At 36.9% G+C, this 20,603-nt stretch overlaps 1 protein-coding gene across 1 annotated transcript; it reads right to left on the bottom strand.

Annotated features, from left to right (window-relative positions):
- Nucleotides 1–1,711: 1,711 nt before the first annotated feature.
- On the bottom strand, nucleotides 1,712–19,165 carry LOC110455271 (polyenoic fatty acid isomerase-like). Its single transcript, XM_021505285.1, has 5 exons — nucleotides 19,108–19,165; nucleotides 16,426–16,471; nucleotides 15,136–15,254; nucleotides 4,775–4,991; nucleotides 1,712–3,913 (listed from the first exon to the last, which is right to left on the bottom strand). The coding sequence occupies exons 1-5, from the start codon at nucleotides 19,153–19,155 to the stop codon at nucleotides 2,775–2,777; spliced, it is 1,569 nt and encodes a 522-aa protein (XP_021360960.1). The 5' UTR covers nucleotides 19,156–19,165; the 3' UTR covers nucleotides 1,712–2,774.
- Between the last annotated feature and the right edge of the window lie 1,438 nt (nucleotides 19,166–20,603).

The raw sequence follows: 20,603 nt of genomic DNA, 5'->3' as shown, positions 1-20,603 counted from the left end.
CCTAATTAAATGTATATTACCTAGCAATAAATGTATCCATGTGTCATGAGATGAGTGGAAATAAAATGTATGTATGTAAATATTGTATTCAATGTATTCAAATATCAAAAGTATGCTGGAAGCCATGGAGAGAGCTTATATAGGCAAAGCCTGTTGCTCAATCCTTTTGTTTAATCAATAAAATATATTTGAAATGAAACGGATAATAATTTGTGAACCGCTTTGAGATGACCTACGAACAAGGTTGTGATAAAGCGGTATATAAGAACCACGAATTAATATTATTATTATTAATACAAGATGGCGGAATCCCTGAAGTACTGAAATACTTTTCATCTGTCACTCAACAGTTACCTGTTATTGTAAAACTGCACCGAATGATCACAAAATCAATAAATTGCTAATCTATTCTCTTGAACATAATAAACACAAACCAGTATTTGCTTTTATTGTATCTTGAAAATGTTTCTACCCGGCAAGATAGAAGTACATATCACAAATATAATACTGAGTATATACTCACTATCGTCCCATTACAGTGAATAGACTGCAAAATAAAAGAAAGGCTATTGTGGGATGTAAAAAGCTTAGCCCGGTATATCAGAAACAGGTACACCCTAGGGAACAATAGGTAAATTACACTCTCAATATAGCTTTGTCATACCGTTGACATTGTTCTACTTTAACTACTACGAAATAATTATCTCCGTTAAATGTATATACCCGTACTATGATTCGTACTTTTAAGCAATTTATGAATTGTAAGTTTTTTATGTTCAGTATTTGTCGTACAGTCGTCGTACTAAGTCGTGTGTTACCAAATTAGGTCATGCAAAGGACTGGGTGATGTATAACATGGTATGCATGCCTTTTACCAATACGGCTTGAGTTAGACACCACGATCGCACGAAAAAGGTATCGGGTTTCAAGCCCGACTACATGGGTTTTCTCCGATTTTCTCCTTCATTTAGACCCACTTGGGCGTTTCAATGCAGGCCAAGACGAGTGATTAACGTAATATTGTTATGAACTGAATACATTTTATATGTTTATTTACCGCATTATATATGCAATGCATCGAAATTGTCTTACTAGGTAACACTTTACCGCTCAAAGTCGTGTGGATCCGTATTATGTCGCAGAACATCGCGATTTATCGTGCTGTAATTCTTCTTCGGTTTTCGTTATAGTCTGTTCTTGAATAGTGCGATAATAACTCGTGATCAAGCGTTGGTTTCTGCTTTCATGACCATATCTAGACATTTATAAAAAAACAAACAGCAAACGAGTGATATGTGATTTATGCATGTACACACACAAATATACTGTAAATATGTTACGAGTTTTGCAAACGTAAATTTGGTAATAATCACTGAACATATGTACCTCTTTATTTTCACTTAAAAAAAGTCGGTCAACACTCGACACGTTGCCAAGGAGACACACAATAGAGTTTCAAACTGTAACATGTCCTTCTTGAATTATTTCAAACACTGATGGGGTGTAATTTGATGAACATTTCTAAACCAATTTTGCAAAAAAACCCCGAAGAATAACTGATAAAAGAACAGTTGCTTTCAAACGGAGGAACACGTTGCAGAAGTAATGACAAGGTCTCTTTTGTAAGTTAGTAGATACTTTTAAAATATATGAACAGAGGTTTTGCATGAATATCCAATGGGCGGGCTTGCTACCTTTGTAACCAAACTGACAATCCAGGGTAACTGATAAATGAAATTAGTATATTCATGCGCCCTCATATTAATCGAACAATTAGCTTTGATATGTCTTTCTTTTAAAGGTTAAAAAGGCCGATGATAGAATCTCTTCCCTCGCAAACATATATACGAATACCATCATCCGTAGTCCTGAGGCAGTATTGTCTAAATTGTTTCTGTAATAGGCATTCATTTTAACCATTGTAGCAGTTTTGCTGATAGCCACAATGATACAAGGATGCACATTTTCTATCATAACCTCAAACACACATAGCTATGGCGAGTGTTACGTACTGTGCGGTACGGCAATGCACACACAGTATACATGTATCCCCGCATATTTTAAGTTTGCCCGAGTTTCCTCTGGCCCTAACACCAGACTTAGACATTTTGACATAGAGATGTCTGGTGTGAGGCCACAGCGCACTCCTATCAGAAAACGTGGAATTCTCCGACACCGTTTGGAATCGGGGAGTGACTAATAAAGAAAAGACGCAGTCCGGGAATCTTCTTCAATAATTCTGTTTTCGGCCCGGATCAGTACGGTTTGTTGATTAGTCACGCCCATGAACTACAAAATCGCGTTCCCTAAGGTGGAAAATTTTGAAAGATTTAAAGGCCACGAATCTACTGACGGAATTTAAGAGCTGTTGGTGATACTAAAAGTGGACTTTGATAAATAAATAATCCAGTTATCGATATGTGTGTTATTTCCTAGTAGATTTTTGTTGTCAGCACCTCATAACTCTCCGATACAAAACGGTGTCGGAGAATTCCAGGTTTTCATATAGGAGTGCGCTCTGGCCCAACAACTGACATGTATATGTCACAATGTCTAAGTCTGGTGTTAGGGCCAGATGAAACTCAAGCTAATTTTAAGCTAGTCAAGACTTGCTACTGCCATATCCCTGTTGTAATCTAATGCCTCCATTTGTTAATCTGATACATTTTTATTAATTCGTATTTCTATAATTGCCAATCCAACCAGAATACACGTTTTTAGATATATACTTGTCGAAATTGCTAAAGAAATGTCAATTGACCTGAAGAACAACATTACATTTTGGGTAGGTCCATACGTTTCAAAAGCAGATTATTGTAGCCAACAACTGCAGTAAGAGATTCAAAGGATACGGAGGAACCGATATACCATATTCCATACTTTCCCTGTATGTCTAATATATCCCATAATATTCCATTAGCTATATCCGGGACGGGGTACCTTGCGAAGTAATCCCAAACTATTTGCTTCTGCACTCCAACTACCTGAGCTTGTTCCACTCTGTTGACGTGATCGCGTAGCATTTGTTCAGCAATTGCCCTAACAGGCCTTGCCTGCAGCATCTGGTAATAGATTGACGATTGCAATTTTTTACCATCAGTTCCTCCTGGAAATATTCCGCTTGAATAGTTAGCACCAATGATATTATTTAACGAAGCATACGAGTCTCGAAACCCCCAAACAAGGTTGTCAATCTTGCTTTTGATGTTGTTGGCGAAGTAACCTGTAGGAGTTTCACTTCGTCTACCATAAGTGGTGTCAGCCAAAGTTGCCATGAAATAGTAGTGAAATGAGGTTTGAAATAGAGAATTTTCCTCCCGGTTAAATTGAATTACATTCGACAATGATTTCATAAAAGGAGTCAATATGAGAAAGTCAAAATGTTCAAAACGCCAGAAATTGCAATCTCTATAGATCAGAATGAAGCCTCGTTTTGATCGTACGATTCCAAGTACTGGACTATTCAGTCTGACATCGAGGTTGTTTTGTCTTCTCATCTCCTGCCATAGAAATTGAAATCCTTTACTGAGAATTTTGATATTACTTTCCCCATTTTCATCCCTTCGTAGCAAGTTTGTAAGGAAGTTTGGCGTTAACCACATCATTGCATACACGTCGGATACCTCATCTACATGACCATAGCCTTGCATTGTAGCAGCAGGCAAAAATATTGCCTTTAAAATTTCGATGTCATGCTTACGTAAGAACTCGACAAATGTCATGTTTGTAGCAGCAAGTTTCGCCCGATCTGGGCGTGGCATTAACATTCCCTCGTATTGGCCAAATAATGATGTATGTAGTTTAATGTATTTCTGGATAGCTGCCTGGAAAAATAAGCCCTCGGTGCCATTCGCCATGTCTGGCTTTATCTTACGGGCTTCTATTGCGTAGTACTGGGATGAAGTCAGAGGCACTAGAAAATAAATAAAATAATGAAAAAATGAAAAAAAAGTGAATAAAAATGCCGCAATTTAAGATTCCAACACGACTTTTTTTACTGATAATTCAGGCAACTTTGCGGATGGTCTGCAAACACACATAAGTAAGTCTTCAGCATGCCGTCTATCTGCAAGAGTATCGCAAACCAACCTGTTCAGTCTTCAACATGCATTTAACACTCCGGAGTATCTAAAACCATATGTTAAGTCTTCAGCATGCCTTCAACAGTTTAGTATTCAACGGGGCTTCAACAATGCGAATCTTAGTATTACCACATGGTAAGCCTTCAACATGCCTTCAACATTGCAGAGTATCTAAGACCACCTGTAAAGTGTTCAACATGCCTTCAACATTGCAGAGTATCTAAAACCACCTGTAAAGTCTTCAACGTGCCTTCAACATTGTAGAGTATCTAAAACCAACTGTAAAGTGTTCAACATGCCTTCAACATTGCAGAGTATCTAAGACCACCTGTAAAGTCTTCAACATGCCTTCAACATTGCAGAGTATCTAAGACCACCTGTAAAGTCTTCAACGTGCCTTCAACATTGCAAAATATCTAGAACCATATATAAGTTTTCCACACGCCAGATTATATAAAACTACCTATTAAGACTTCGATACGCATTTTCAACCCTTCATATTTACTAATACTATAGCTCTCATACGGCAATTGGTTAAACGAACATTGTATTCGTATCTCTGGATAATGGCTAAACATGCAAGTATATCCTTATCTTCCAAACGCAGTCAACCCTCTTTTTTCCTCACACTCCCGTTACACACTCTCCCCCACAACCTACAACCTACAACTACGTTTTAGGTTACTACTTACCTTTACCCCTCGGAGTATCTACCCACATACTCGGGCTAGGCATGGGAAGAATGTCCCCCGCGTCATGTTCACGGATCAGTTCGTATATTTCTTCGTAGTCTGGATGCGTGTAACACGTCCCCATCTCATGTGGAACACCTCGGTGGTATATCGTTCGCGATTTACCACCAACATCTCCCGACTTTTCAAGCACTACCACATTTTTAAATCCAGCTTTCTAAAAAAAAGGAAATAGAAATGAAATTGACATCCTACTAATCTGTTATTTGTTAAAAATTACTTTCATATCAATATTGTTGTCATCCTCAAACTGCCTTACGTTTTTTTTACTTCCCTGAATTTGTCATGACGAAATCGAAGATTCTGTTCGTGCCAGAGTGTGGATGATTCAAGTAGACACATTCGATCCTTTGATATACCTTAAAGGAATCTCGCGGCAGCATAACGGTAGAATTGTCCGACTTTGAAGTCCGTTTTCGCTTTCCTGTGATCTTTAACGGTTAGCGTTTTGTCATTGTTTTACCTGAAATCGATCACATAGCTAACCACGTGTCTTCGATAATGTCGTGACATATTTTCAGGGTTGCAGAGACGGTAAGTTGACCTAATCTTGTGATTACGAGGAAACATTTGTAGGAAACTGTGGTGATAATGTGACATGTTTGTTATACTATTGAGTCAAAATATTTTGTTTTGTTAACATTGACGTTTTACGTTGTAGAACCTCTAAAATAAGCAGCTACATTAAAGCATAACATTTCAAATTATGCCACGTGGGTTTTATCCAATGTGGAACAGTTCGGGTATTTCCGTCATACTGTTCTAGTAAACGAAGACCAATAGCATAATGACATATATATTCAAACTTTGACGATTATTCCCGAATGGCGTCTGATAATAGGAAACGGAGCCATAAACACACGACATGGTTCCTGCACACATATTTGCTCCATCGTTTGCTGAAGTGTCTTCACATGTATCATAAATAGGAAATATTAGTTTTTTACCTAAAATGTCACTAGTGCTTTACAAATATCAACTTTATTTAGCTCTATGCACCAAACCAAATAGGTGATTTCGTCTTTGCATTTTATTTCATATCAGAAGGTGTTTAAATCTGCTAGTGGACTATCAGTCCCCAAAGTTGTCCGAAACCTTGTACGGAGGCACGGTAGTCAAGTGGTAGGACGCCGGGCTCGTGACCGAAGGGTTGCGGGTTCGAGTCGCGGCACGGCACTGTGTGGTATATTTGAGCAAGATACACTTTACTCCGCTTGCTCCAGTACACTCAGCTGTAAATGAGTATGTGGTTGGGCGGTGCTAGAATTGTGCTAGCTGTGAGCGCTGAAATGGCAGCACTGGCTGGATGCTCCCCAGGGAGTTGAGAAAGATATTTGCTGGATTCAATGGCCGTATTACCACGGATAATAATTTGTGAACCGCTTTGAGACGACCTACGAACTAGGTTGTGATAAAGCGGTATATAAGAACCTCGAATTATTATCATTATTATTATTATTACACGTAGAAAATATTTTGACATGGTTTAATTGATTTCAATATTCATTATCTGTTGTATCAAAGGTTGTAAATTTGTTACGTTATTAGTGTTACAGGCATCTGTCCCCAACCCCTGTATGTATATTCTTGTTTCGGAACACTTCAGATACGGGTTTACATGAATTTTATTCTTTTGAACTTTTGAAACACTGTTGAGTTCTATATTAGTGCATCTTACTGTAATTTACTGTGCTATCAGTAGTTATAATGTAGGATAATATATCATATTGTAAACTATTATACACACTATATACTACGTACGGTTACGATGTACAGTGTATGATATCAACTTGTGATGTGCTATATTATACTGTATTGGATAGTAATATACTGTATTGTTTTGATGTGTGTTGTTGCATCTAACTGAATTAGAATATTGTGTCTATCATTGTAATATGAAGTAAGATCAATGTCAATGACATGTTAGATTACTTTTCATAATGTACATGTTTTATGTTGTGTTATAATGTACTATCATACTGTACGCCAGTGTATTGTTCTGTAAATACGGTATGTTGCGGCACGATTTCGCACCCAGTCACGACTTCTCACCCCGGTGAGACATCGTGCTAAAAGTGCTGCGTGCGCAACACGAGTTCTCACCCCTGCACGATTTCTCACACGAGTGATAAATCGTACAAAAAATATGGGCATAGGTGACACATTTCGTCACCAAGCACGATTTCTCACCCGGAAGGAATTGAAGAAAGTGGTAAGGACCATAGACAGCTTTTTAGACTCATCAAAAACCTAATTGGCCAGAAAGGTGAAATTATCCTACCAAGCTGTAATTCTGAAAAAGATTTGTCAAACAAGTTCAGTGATTACTTTCTAGATAAAGTTAGCTCGACCAGGAAAATTAAATCGGAAGTGAACTCTACTGTTGACAATGCTATCTCTGTCATGACTGCTGACATTAGATTTGATGGGGAACCATTGACAAAGCTCTCACCAACAACACAGGACGAACTGCGCGATATCATCATGACCTCGCAATCGAAGTCCCGTGAGCTTGATCCAATTCCTACAGACCTATTAAAGCAATGTATTGAAGCACCGCTTCCTTTGATTACCTCAATCATGAACAAATCATTGGCTGAATCAAAGGTTCCATTGCGTTTCAAGAAGGCACATGTTAGATCAGTTGGGATACAATTTCAGAAAATCTGAAAGCTTGTCTGACATATGTCAGTACCTGGATAAACGCCAACATGCTAAAGCTTACTCAGGAAAAGATGAAACTAATCGTCTTTCCCCAAACAATGGCTGTCCAGCTCAAGGTCGGTGCCAGAACTATTGAGACTGTCCCAGCTGTTAAAAACCTAGGGGTATACTTTGATAGTTTACTGAACATGGAGAAACAAATGAACGCTATTCCAAAATCCTGTTACAACCATATCAGGAACATCGTCTGTATCCGACAGTTTCTAACTGCAGATGCATGCAATAGTTTGGTGCATTAACTTGTTACCTCCTGGTTGGATTATGGTAACGCCATGCTCTGTGGTATATCTGACAAACTAACTAGTCGTCTGCAGAGAATCCAGCACACAGCAGCACGACTGGTTACTCGTACTCAAAAGAGAGAGCAAATCACATCTGTGCTATATTCATTTAACTGGTTGCCTGAGCGATACAGATCGCAGTACAACATGTTGGTGTACACATACAAGGCACTGAATGGAATAGCTCCCCAGTACCTACATGAGCTTGTTACCCTGTATCAGCCGTCACGATCACTGCGGTCAGAGTCAGAATCATTGTTGTGTGTCCCAAAATCTCGTACTGTGACCTATGGAAACCGGAGCTTTGGGAGGGTTTCGGCCACGTTGTGGAATTGCTTACCATCTGCTATTAGAAAGCCAAATATCCTGGCCAAATTAAAGAAAGACATCAAAACTCACCTCTTATTGTCTGAATTTAGGCTCTTTGCAAAGACTTCATGTAAATGTGCACATTGCGATGATTATCTGCTTGCTTAATGTGTAAAAGTTAATGTAAACCTTTGTTTTTGTTTCCCAATTATAACTAATACTATTATCCATATGTTGTAAAGCGCTTTAAATTATTTTTACAAATTATATAGGGCGCTATATAAATGTTGTTAATTATTTATTTAAAGCCAATTTGCGCGAGATATACCGTATATAAAATAGTATGCAAGTCATATCTAACAAAGGACACCTTTCTTTGGCCAAAGGAACAGAGGACACGATTTTCTTTACATCATGAACTTACTAAAGCAGATGTGAAATCATTGCTCTGGAAGGGTACACACATTTCCTTTTTGTATTATAAAGTATAACAATATCTACTCGTAACAGGAACCGTTACACCATAAGGTGCCAAAACTAACCCGGTAGTCGCAAGTGATGCATCATAAAATGATCGCAATGCCATGATACTAGGGTTATCTCATTTTTGTAACCGGTTACTCGAACAATCTACCGATCGAGTAACCGGTTAATCGGTCTTTTTGGTAGTCAAATAAGAAATATCAACAAATACATTATATGTTAGGAAAATGCTCTATCTAAAACGTATATTAATTAGCATGATAGTTTACTCGTGTATTTCAAGGTTAACACAGGAAATAGTTGCATGTAACCTCAGTAAGTATGTTTCATGGACAACGAATGTCGGAATGCAGTAACACGGGTTCAATTACAGTTATCTGTACTCGAAATCATATGCGATAATATTATTTTTTAGAACAAAATTTTCTTGACAAACGTTTTAAGACATGCTAGCTCTTTCAAGAGTGTACTCTTCAGATTATCTTTACATCTCGCATGCAAAGGCGCGTTTTATCTCTTTGTATTCTGGCTTCCTTTTAAAATCTGTACAGATTTTTTTATGGTGTTGGCGACATCTCTTTGTCAGTATTTACAACAGAGTACAAAATGAAAACTAACATGTCATCCCTGAACACTGTTTCTATTACAAAACTATCCGAATTTGGTCGCATCTATACAAATGCAGATATTGTGTAGGTCTAAGCTAGGGAAACATGTGGCTCCCAAAACGGGTAAGTAAATGTCCGACTTTTCGGTTAAGGATTTTGGTAACCGGTTCGTGGTTTCGTCCAAGTAACCGGTTAACCGACTAACCGTTGACAAACCCTACATAATACATATTATGTACCAAATCTATATCATGATATCAAATGAGTAGTAGTTCAATGTACAACATACTAATATTGATTGATTGATTTATCTATCAATTTATTTATTTATATATTATAATATAATTATTGCTTTTTACCGAAAGTCGATCTAAACCTCTAAAACATATAAAAATGACATTTTATGACTACTTGTTTCTATGCTTTGACTATTGGACTAAATTTTCAAGGTTATGTCCATATAAATAAACGCACTTCTGGTCTTTATAGCATACACAATTGTTTTTGTTATATAATGTTGTTTGAAACGTTTAACATGTAAGACCACAGTTACCTTAAAAGTAAGTCAAGTGTTCCGCAACCGTTCAATGTATCTGCTGGTCAAATATTAAGACTACTTGGCATAGGTGATACATAAAAATAGTTGATAGACTACTAACGTACGATATCTAAGCATAGCATTACAGACACTTCGAGGCAGGTGAGTAAAAATATTTGATATGCAATAAAACAAAGTAACTTTAAATTAAATAAAAAGACCACAGCAGGATCCGAGATAAGACATATGTATAAACAAACCGGTGTTCAAAAAATACTGAGACTGTGATAGGTGATGCGGAAAGTAAAACGCATTTTACATCATATTATGTAATACCTGTCGTTATGTCGGTCACCTTGTTGAAGGTCACCAGCTTTCTAAACTCAAGTGAATAAGTTTTGAATTATTAATGCACTGAAATGCTTTGACTGCAAATCAGATACAAACAAAATCCGATAATCTTTGTTATGGTAAAGTGACCCTTTTTATCATACCATATGTATTTTGTTCACATAGATTCAGTGAGGCAACAAACCGGTAGACCTTTACGGTGGCCCGTTAGAGCTTTAACAGGAAAATGATTTATTAATGACTGCCACTAATTTATCTGAAAACGAGGCCGCCAATTGCTTATCACATAACGACTAGTTGGTTCACTTCTCATTTAGTCAAAGAAGGTTTATTATTCGGAAGGAATTGAAGAAAGTGGTAAGGACCATAGACAGCTTTTCAGACTCACCAAAAACCTAATGGACCAGAAAGGTGAAATTATCCTACCAAGCTGTAATTCTGAAAAAGATTTGTCAAACAAATTCAGTGATTACTTTCTAGATAAAGTTAGCTCGACCAGGAAAATTAAATCGGTAGTGAACTCTACTGTTGACAATGATATCTCTGTCATGACTGCTGACATTAGATTTGATGGGGAACCATTGACCAAGTTCTCACCAACAACACAGGACGAGTTGCCCGATATCATCATGACCTCGCAATCGAAGTCCCGTGAGCTTGATCCAATGCCTACAGACCTATTAAAGCAATGTATTGAAGCACCGCTTCCTTTGATTACCTCAATCATGAACAAATCATTGGCTGAATCAAAGGTTCCATTGTGTTTCAGGAAGGCACATGTTGGATCATTGTTGAAAAAGCCTAGAATGGACAAGGAGGAGTTGAAAAGCTACCGCCCAGTATCAAATCTGCCTTTTCTGTCTAAGATCTTGGAGAGGGTTGTGTCCCGGCGCTTAGAGGTTCATCTCCATGCAAACAGTCTCCATGACAACTTGTAATCGGCCTACCGCATGGGACACTCCACTGAGACGGCCCTCGTACGTGTACATAATGACATAGGTTATGTATTGGATAACAAGTGCAGAGCGGTGCTTGTCATGCTGGATTTGTCAGCTGCATTTGACGTCATCGACCACGGCATACTTTTATAAACGTCAAGAGTACACCTATGGAGTGACTGATACCGTACTATGCTGGATGCAGTCTTATTTGAGTGAACGACGACAGTGTGTTGCCATCGGATCTACCACCTCACATGGCAAAGTACTAGATTTCGGGATTCCTCAAGGGTCGGTGTTAGGACCACACAAATATTGCCTGTACTCCAAACCGATCGGAGAGATTTGTCGACGCCATAGCCTTCGCTATCGTTGCTATTCTGATGACACACAAATTTACATGGTCATCAAACCACAGGACAGTTGTGATACAATTTCAGAAAATCTGAAAGCTTGTCTGACATATGTCAGTACCTGGATGAACGGCAATATGCTAAAGCTTAATCAGGAAAAGACGAAACTAATCGTCTTTCCCCAAACAGTGGCTCTCCAGCTCAAGGTCGGTGCCAGAACTATTGAGACTGTCCTAGCTGATAAAAACATAGAGGTGTACTTTGATAGTTTACTGAACATGGAGAAACAAGTGAACGCTATTGCAGAATCATGTTACAACCATATCAGGAACATCGGCTGTATCCGACAGTTTCTAACTGCAGATGCATGCAATAGTTTGGTGCATTAACTTGTTACCTCCTGGTTGGATTATGGTAACGCCATGCTCTGTGGTATATCTGACAAACTAACTAGTCGTCTGCAGAGAGTCCAGCACACTGCAGCACGGCTGGTTTACTCGTACTTGAAAGAGAGAGCAAATCACATCTGTGCTATATTCATTGCTGAACGATACAGGTCGCAGTACAACATGTTGGTGTACACATACAAGGCACTGAATGGAACAGCTCCCCAGTACCTACATGAGCTTGTTACCTTGTATCAGCCGTCACGATCACTGCGGTCAGAGTCAGAATCATTGTTGTGTGTCCCAAAATCTCGTACTGTGACCTATGGAAACCGGAGCTTTGGGAGGGTTTCGGCCACGTTGTGGAATTGCTTACCATCTGCTATTAGAAAGCCAAATACCCTGGCCAAATTAAAGAAAGACATCAAAACTCACCTCTTATTGTCTGAATTTAGGCTCTTTGCAAAGACTTCATGTAAATGAGCACATTGCGATGATTATCTGCTTGCTTAATGTATAAAAGTTAATGAAAACCTTTGTTTTTGTTTCACAATTATAACTAATACTATTATCCATATGTTGTAAATTATATAGGGCGCTATATAAATGTTGTAAATTATTTATTTAAAGCCAATTTGCGCGAGATATACCGTATATAAAATAGTATGCAAGTCATATCTAACAAAGAACACTTTTCTGTGGCCAAAGGAACAAAGGACACGATTTTCTTTACAGCATGAACTTACTAAAGCAGATGTGAATTCATTGCTCTGGAAGGGTACCCACATTTCCTTTTTGTATATCTACTCGTAACAGGAACCGTTACACCATAAGGTGCCAAAACTAACCCAGTGGTCGCAAGTGATGCATCAGAAAATGATCGCAATGCAATGATACTAGGGTTGTCTTATTTTTGTAACCGGTTACTCGAACAATCTACCGATCGAGTAACCGGTTAATCGGTCTATTTGGTAGTAAAATAATAAACATCAACAAATACATTATATGTTTGGAAAATGTTCTATCTAAAGCGTATATTAATTAGCATGATAGTTTACTCGTGTATTTCAAGGTTAACACAGGAAATAGTCGCATGTAACCTCAGTAAGTATGTTTCATGGACAACGAATGTCGGAATGCAGTAAGACGGATTCAATTACAGTTATCTGTACTCGAAATCATATGCGATAATATTATTTTTTAGAACAAAATTTGCTTGACAAACGTTTTAAGAAATGCTAGCTCATTCAAGAGTGCACTCTTCAGATTATCTTTACATCTTGCATGTAAAGGCGCGTTTTATCTCTTTGTATTCTGGCTTCCTTTTAAAATCTGTACAGATATTTTATGGTGTTGGCAGTATTTACAATAGAGTACAAATTCAGCACTAACATGTCATCCCTGAACATTGTTTCTATTACAAAACTATCCGATTTCGGTCGAATCTATACAAATGCAGATATTGTGTAGGTCTACGCTAGGGAAACATGTGGCTCCCAAAACGGGTAAGTAAATGTCCGACTTTTCGGTTAAGGATTTTGGTAACCGGTTCGTGGTTTTGTCCGAGTAACCGGTTAACCGGCTAACCGTTGACAACCCTCCATAATACATATTACGTACCAAATCTATTACATCGGTTAATATCTAAATGTCAACCAATCAGAACCCGACCTAACACGGACATTTTGTCAAATAAAAAATGTCAACGCAGATCGCAGCAGTGTTCGTAGTGACACTGCACACTTTTGCATAGAAATATTGGACAATGCATTACGAATAATGCAGCAGCCATTTTGTGGAAGATGTTGGCCCTTTCCCATCTTCAAGAACACAATTAAAATATCAATTAAACAACCTTTACTGTGGTCAATAAATCAGCACAGAAATTGTTATAGCCTGAAATACCTCAAAAAATGATAGGCCATGATTTAGATCTGTTCGGAAACTTAACATCGAATATCATTAGTGCCTACATGTATTATATTTAACTGCAGTACACCTCTATTACTATGATACTTGTATCCCTCTGTACAACCACGCATGCTTATACCAGAGACGTATATACTACCGGCTTTATGTCTCTGTTTATACATTAAATCTGTTACCATTGTAAGTCAAAGGAGTTGAGATAAACTATAACAAGAGGCCCAGAGGGCCTGTATCGCTCACCTGGATAATAAAGCAACAATGGGAAATTATTCTTATTGCAAACAATCCCTCCAATGGTACAGAAGAAGAAGTATTTTAAAGAACACCCAACGTTTATACAAAATTGGCCCAAGGATGCTCCAGACCAAATTGAGATGAAATGCCTTAATTTCTATTGGGCTTGCCCCTCTGCCTCCAGGGAGTCCAAACCCACTATGTATACAAAACTGAGTCCCCTTGACGCAAGGATACTCGAGACCAAATAAGGACAAAATCCCTTAATCCCTACGGTAGAAGAAGGATTTCAAAGGTTATACCTCTATTTCCCCTATTGGGCCTCGCTTATAACTACTGGGTCGTCAAGGGCAAGTAGCATTTTAAACAAAAAGTTGATGGACGGACGCTGCGGTATGGCATAAGCTCACCTGGTCATTCCTTCGGACCAGGTGAGCTAAAAATTGAAGTTCGAACAAGATTAAAGTTTGAAAAAGTTTGAAGTTTGCGCAGTAGTTTCTTTATAAACAAGCCTAAATATACCACAACCCCCTAAAATCAGTGTTCGTACTCATGGCAATGGGTAATAGTATACCCCTAACACGATTTCTTACCCGGGTGAGAAATGGTGCAGGGATGAGAAATCGTGTTGCGAACTCAGCAATTTTAGCACGATTTCTCACCTGGGTGAGAAATCGTGTCAGGGTGAGAAATCGTGCCGTAACAATTGTATATGTTATGTCTTCTCTCCGATGCGTTGTAAAATACAAGGAATAAAGAATCTGAATGGAAAAACAATCATATGATGCAGGGACAAAATTTTACTTTGTTTGTCTGTCTGCAACTACACAACCTCCAATGTTTCTCCTCTGTACGTCTAGTGATTATTTTATATACAAATAGTATACTCAAACGTATGTCCGTAACATATTTATTGATAGTAATGTGCCTTTCAAGAGGTTAAATTTATCACGGATCTTATTATGAAATGGCGGTTTCTGTTCAGAGATTAGCCCTTTCAACCCTATGTAACTTTAGTAGACTCTACCATGCATTGATCTGGATAAGTCCAGTATGGTCTACAGTGGTGAAAGGGTTAGACTATATAGAAATAGCGTTTTTTTTTCATTACAGTTGCTAAAGCAGTTACAGGTTTAGGTAGGTAGACATGCACAACAACACACATACCTTAAGTTTGTAAGCCATATGAATACCGGACGGCCCTGCGCCCACAATGGCTATTTTGTCTTTCAGTGACTTTGGTCCTGGGATTTTTGAAGGATGCTTCTCTACTTGTAAGACATGAACTGTAGAAGAGAACAAAGCGTCACATAGATGTTTAAATTCATACAAAAGGCGTAAAGCTTAAAGGTATAAATATAGTGTATTTAAAGTAAATAAATATTAATATAAACTTTCACATTATATTAATATAATAATAATATTTTCACCCATTGTTTCTTATTTCTCATTATCTAATGGAATTAAAAAATTAACTAAGTTTTATCAAGATATTCATGCCAGTATTCTTTTTTTTATTATTAAAATGATCCAAGAATATTTTTTTTTCTTAGTTTTGGTCTCGTTTTTCAATAAGGAATGGATACATTACAGTACCAACATGATAATGGGAGTTATCCCCCCTTCCATAATTCCTTCCGAACACCATATACTTACATTGTACTTTTTGTAAAAAAAATTTTTTGCATAACAAATTTATGATTAATGCCTGTTGTTTAATCATTTTGATATCTTGATATATTTTTTGTAACGGTAGGTGAAACAAAAAGGAGAAATACCTCATAATGAATAGAAATTATCCCAAAGTAATTGTTGGCATTTATCTTTCATATAAAAAGTTTCCATATCAAAATTTATGCGTACGATCAAAACTATTATACTTTTATAGTAAGTAATTGTATTTGCAGTTAGTGATTTTTAAAACAATAAATAGAATATTGTTTACCGGAATTAAAAATACTTTATTCAAATAAAGCTTAGTCTAAGAGCATTTTTTTCGGAATACATGTGAACATTAAAAGAAATAAACTGTCATGACTGGAATTCGACATATGCTATACGGCATTAACGTACGGAAGGTCAAAGAAAGCAGGGTTTCTAATGAAGCATGTTGATGAGCATTTTGGACAAGTTTTATGGTAGCCATCATGACCTCATGGAGCAATATGCTAATTCTTCGTGTGATATGAAGGTTCAACCATGTATTTGACTATTGTCATTAAACTGCCTTGTGGTGTTGATGTCATTAAACGAAATCTCGATTTGAGAATGTTACATTTCTTAGACCTGACCTAGATTCGCATGACGGATGTCTTCAATGAAACAGGACGCTTAACCTTCTGGAACACCTGGTCCTATTCTCCTTGTACTCTTTTAAATATCGATTTGAGTCCGAATTATGGTTTTGTTGATTAAAGTATTCTCAGGTTGTTTATGTACGGTGCTGTACATACCTACCTAGTAACGGATCGGTGCCCTGTGGTGTCGTCTGCCCTCTGCCATCCTTAAAAAAATCAATGATTCACAATCTATCAACATGTATCATCTGATGCCAGTGTCTATAGAAATACAAAAATGTACCGTCTGCTGTCAATGGCCGTGAAGGTAAATAATTATGTAACGTCTGCGGTATATGGCGATATGACGTGACTATCAATAATCCATTGTTAAGATAGCATTAAGTTATTAAATATAATTTAATTCGAGTTGTCATACCTTTTTAATATGTATGTTATTTACTGCCAGTGGTCATACAGTGTTAATTATGTATTATTGACTGTCAGACGCCAAGCAAAACTAGTTGGTATGGTCTATTTTAAGCAATCATACAAAACAAAAAAATATAATTTACTTCCAGTGGTCATAAAAATAATATGTATCAAAGTACTTCAAAATCAATACTAATGATGTACTTGCAGTTGCCAAAAACAATTATTGAATAACATGTACTTCAGCGTTCATACAAAACCAATATGTATCATGCACATTCAGAGGTCGTACAAAATCGATACATATCATGATGATGTAGTTCCAGTGGTCATACAAAACTAATATTAATCATGTACTTCCCGTGGTCATACAAAATCAATATGTTTCATATACTCCCAGGGGTGTATACGTATTATGTAGTTTCAGTTGTCATACAAAATCATTATTGAATCATATACATTCAGTTGTCATACATAATCAATATTGAATCATGTACTTCCAGCAGTCATACAAAACCAATTTGTATCATGTACATTCAGAGGTCATACAAAACCATTATGTACCATGTACTTCAAGTGGCCATATACAATCAATATTTATAACGGAGTTCAAGTGGTGACACTGGAAGTACATGATTCAATATTGATTGTGTATGACCACTGGAAGTATATGATTCAATATTGATTGTGTTTGACCACTGGAAGTACATGATTCCATATTCATTGAGTATGACCACTGGAAGTACATGATTCAAAATTGATTGGGGATGACCACTGGAAGTACATGATTCAATATTTATTGTGTATGACCACTTGAAGTACATGATTCAATATTGATTGTGTATGACCTCTGGAAGTACATGATTCAATATTGATTGTGTTTGACCACTGGAAGTACATGACTCAATATTGATTGTGTATGACCACTGGAAGTATATGATTCAATATTGATTGTGTTTGACCACTGGAAGTACATGACTCAATATTGATTGTGTATGACCACTGGAAGTTCATGATTCAATATTGATTGTGTATGACCACTAGAAGTACATGATTCAATATTGATTGTATATGACCACTGGAAGTACATGATTCAATATTAATTGTGTATGACCACTGGAAGTACATGATTCAAAATTGATTGGGTATGACCACTGGAAGTACATGATTCAATATTAATTGTGTATGACCACTGGAAGTACATGATTCGATATTGATTGTGTTTGACCACTGGAAGTACATGATTCCATATTCATTGAGTATGACCACTGGAAGTACATGATTCAAAATTGATTGGGTATGACCACTGGAAGTACATTATTCAATATTGATTGTGTATGACCACTGGAAGTTCATGATTCAATATTGATTGTGTATGACCACTAGAAGTACATGATTCAATGTTGATTGTGTATGACCACTGGAAGTACATGACTCAATATTGATTGTGTATGACCACTGGAAGTATATGATTCAATATTGATTGTGTTTGACCACTGGAAGTACATGATTCCATATTCATTGAGTATGACCACTGGAAGTACATGATTCAAAATTGATTGGGTATGACCACTGGAAGTACATTATTCAATATTGATTGTGTATGACCACTGGAAGTTCATGATTCAATATTGATTGTGTATGACCACTAGAAGTACATGATTCAATATTGATTGTGTATGACCCCTGGAAGTACATGATTCAATATTGATTGTGTATGACCACTGGAAGTACACAATCAATATTGAATCATGTACTTCCAGTGGTCTTAAAAATCTTAGTAGTCGCATATATTGAGTTTGTACTAGATACGTTCAATGGTCATTCAATATGTCTTATTATCTTCTAGTGCCGGAGGTCAAACAAGGTCAATATTTCTCATCATTCCCCCTGTGAAAAAACTACTAGATAAAGGTATCAATATATATCAGTAATTGTTATACATTGCTGATTTACATTTCATTATAGCTACATGTTTACCATTTACTGTCAGACTTCATACAATGTCTATATTAATTTTCTACTAATGCTGGACACAACAAATCATAATTTATCTTCTCCAGTGGACAGAATATGTAAATATCAACAACAGATGTTCCCTCATTGGGATATTAATTTGTAAGACCAGGGTTGGCATTACGTCATAGTTACAGATAGTATTATACAATATAGCTTTCTCGGTTCCGCATATATTAAATATTCAACACATGTGAAAAGAAAGGGTTAAAAATGAAAATAATCATACTGTAATATCGGAACACATACTACTTCTAAGAAAGAATGTTCCTTGTCGTGCTTAAAATGACTCCAAATTCCTTTTTTCTTTTTCAAACATAGATTTTTTTTTTATTTCCATGTCCTTTAATCATGATAATTTTAATCGAATTTTAAAAAATATTGAAGTTTAATATAACAAAAAAAGTTTGTTTACCTGTATGAGTGTAAGTATCAGCAGCGCTACTTTCCATTTTCCCACCATGGTGGTTGATGTCAGGGCGGACGATTAAGATGAAATAGGGTCTTTTGTATAGCCAGATTTTTTTTGTATGGAGGCACAGTTAGGAGTAGTCTAAATAGATTGTTCCATCAGACCTATGTTTTTGTACCATCGTGCAATGGGGTGGTAATTTGTATGGTTAAATAAGGTTTTCGAGACCGATTCATATAATGAATTGTATTTTGTAATTAATAACAAGTAGTTATATAATTATATTCTTAACGTATTATAATGTGAGTATTACTATATACTTTATCCTATTTCCATTCAATATTGCCGTTCAAGAAAAACGATATAGCACACGTACAATAAACATGCAAATGAGTCTTGTCACCGTGAGACACAGGTCATATTCCTACGCACTACAACTTCTACGTTTGTAAACAAAATGGCTAACCGAATTATTGTTTGCATTGATAGCAGAGGCAGGGGCACTGGGAGAATAAAATAAACAAAAGAGTTTAATAAATGTAATATTATATAAACATGAGTGTTAGCTTCACAAAAAATCAACACCTGCATGTTCAAATTCCACTTGAACTTCTCCGACATACACACAATAAATGGCGAACACGTGTAACCGGTCAGCTTCATCAGTGTTTCAATTTCATGGCGGATTCCACAGTATATTTTCTGGCTCAGTGACAGGCGGAAACATCGAGGTTCACATTCACCAACAACCCTCTCCAAAGAAATGCGCTTGTGTTATAGAGAGTGACAATCACTCCAGTCCCTGTAAACTTTTAAAAGATGCAGACTTCGACGTGTATTGTGATGACCTTTAAATTGACAGTGCACGCGCCGTTGTGCCAAATATGTGACGTCACTGCTATTTTCTTAAACGCCAATCGTATAAAAAAAAATGGTCGGTATTAAATAATCTAGAGATGTAAGTTAATTGTTGGTGTTTGAAGGTTAATGAAACCTTTCTCGAGGTCAAGCATGTGCTCAAAATAACTTTCTTGTACCTCGCTGTACTCTATAATCATGTTACTTTGTCTAACAGGTCATTTTGTAAAATCCGAAAACGAAAATGATTGAAGGTAGCTCTGAACTAAGGAGAACGAGACTTTCGATACACCACGGCATCTCACTCTACGGTAGTTGGCATTACGTAAAGTACTTAAACGTTGACCCTTACACGCTACCGTAGATGTTTTGTAAAGTAAATAATATACAATTAATTACAAAATAGGACTGTGAACCGGTACAGAGTGAAACCATTGGATGACTGATCAACTAGAACCATCTAATTTACTACGAGCTAGCATGTCATCTATCATTTCACAGTGGGAGGTCAAGCATGGATAAAATCAACATTTGTTTTAGAAAAAAAGTTTATATCTGTGAAATCACAGTGGTACGACAAACATGTATACAATCAACAACTGCCATAGAGAAATAGCTTATATCTGTGATAACACAGCAGG

Source organism: Mizuhopecten yessoensis, unplaced genomic scaffold (genome assembly GCF_002113885.1).
Source record: "Mizuhopecten yessoensis strain PY_sf001 unplaced genomic scaffold, ASM211388v2 scaffold8195, whole genome shotgun sequence".
Taxonomy (NCBI): domain Eukaryota; kingdom Metazoa; phylum Mollusca; class Bivalvia; order Pectinida; family Pectinidae; genus Mizuhopecten; species Mizuhopecten yessoensis.
This window is presented reverse-complemented; position numbering and strand designations above follow the sequence as displayed.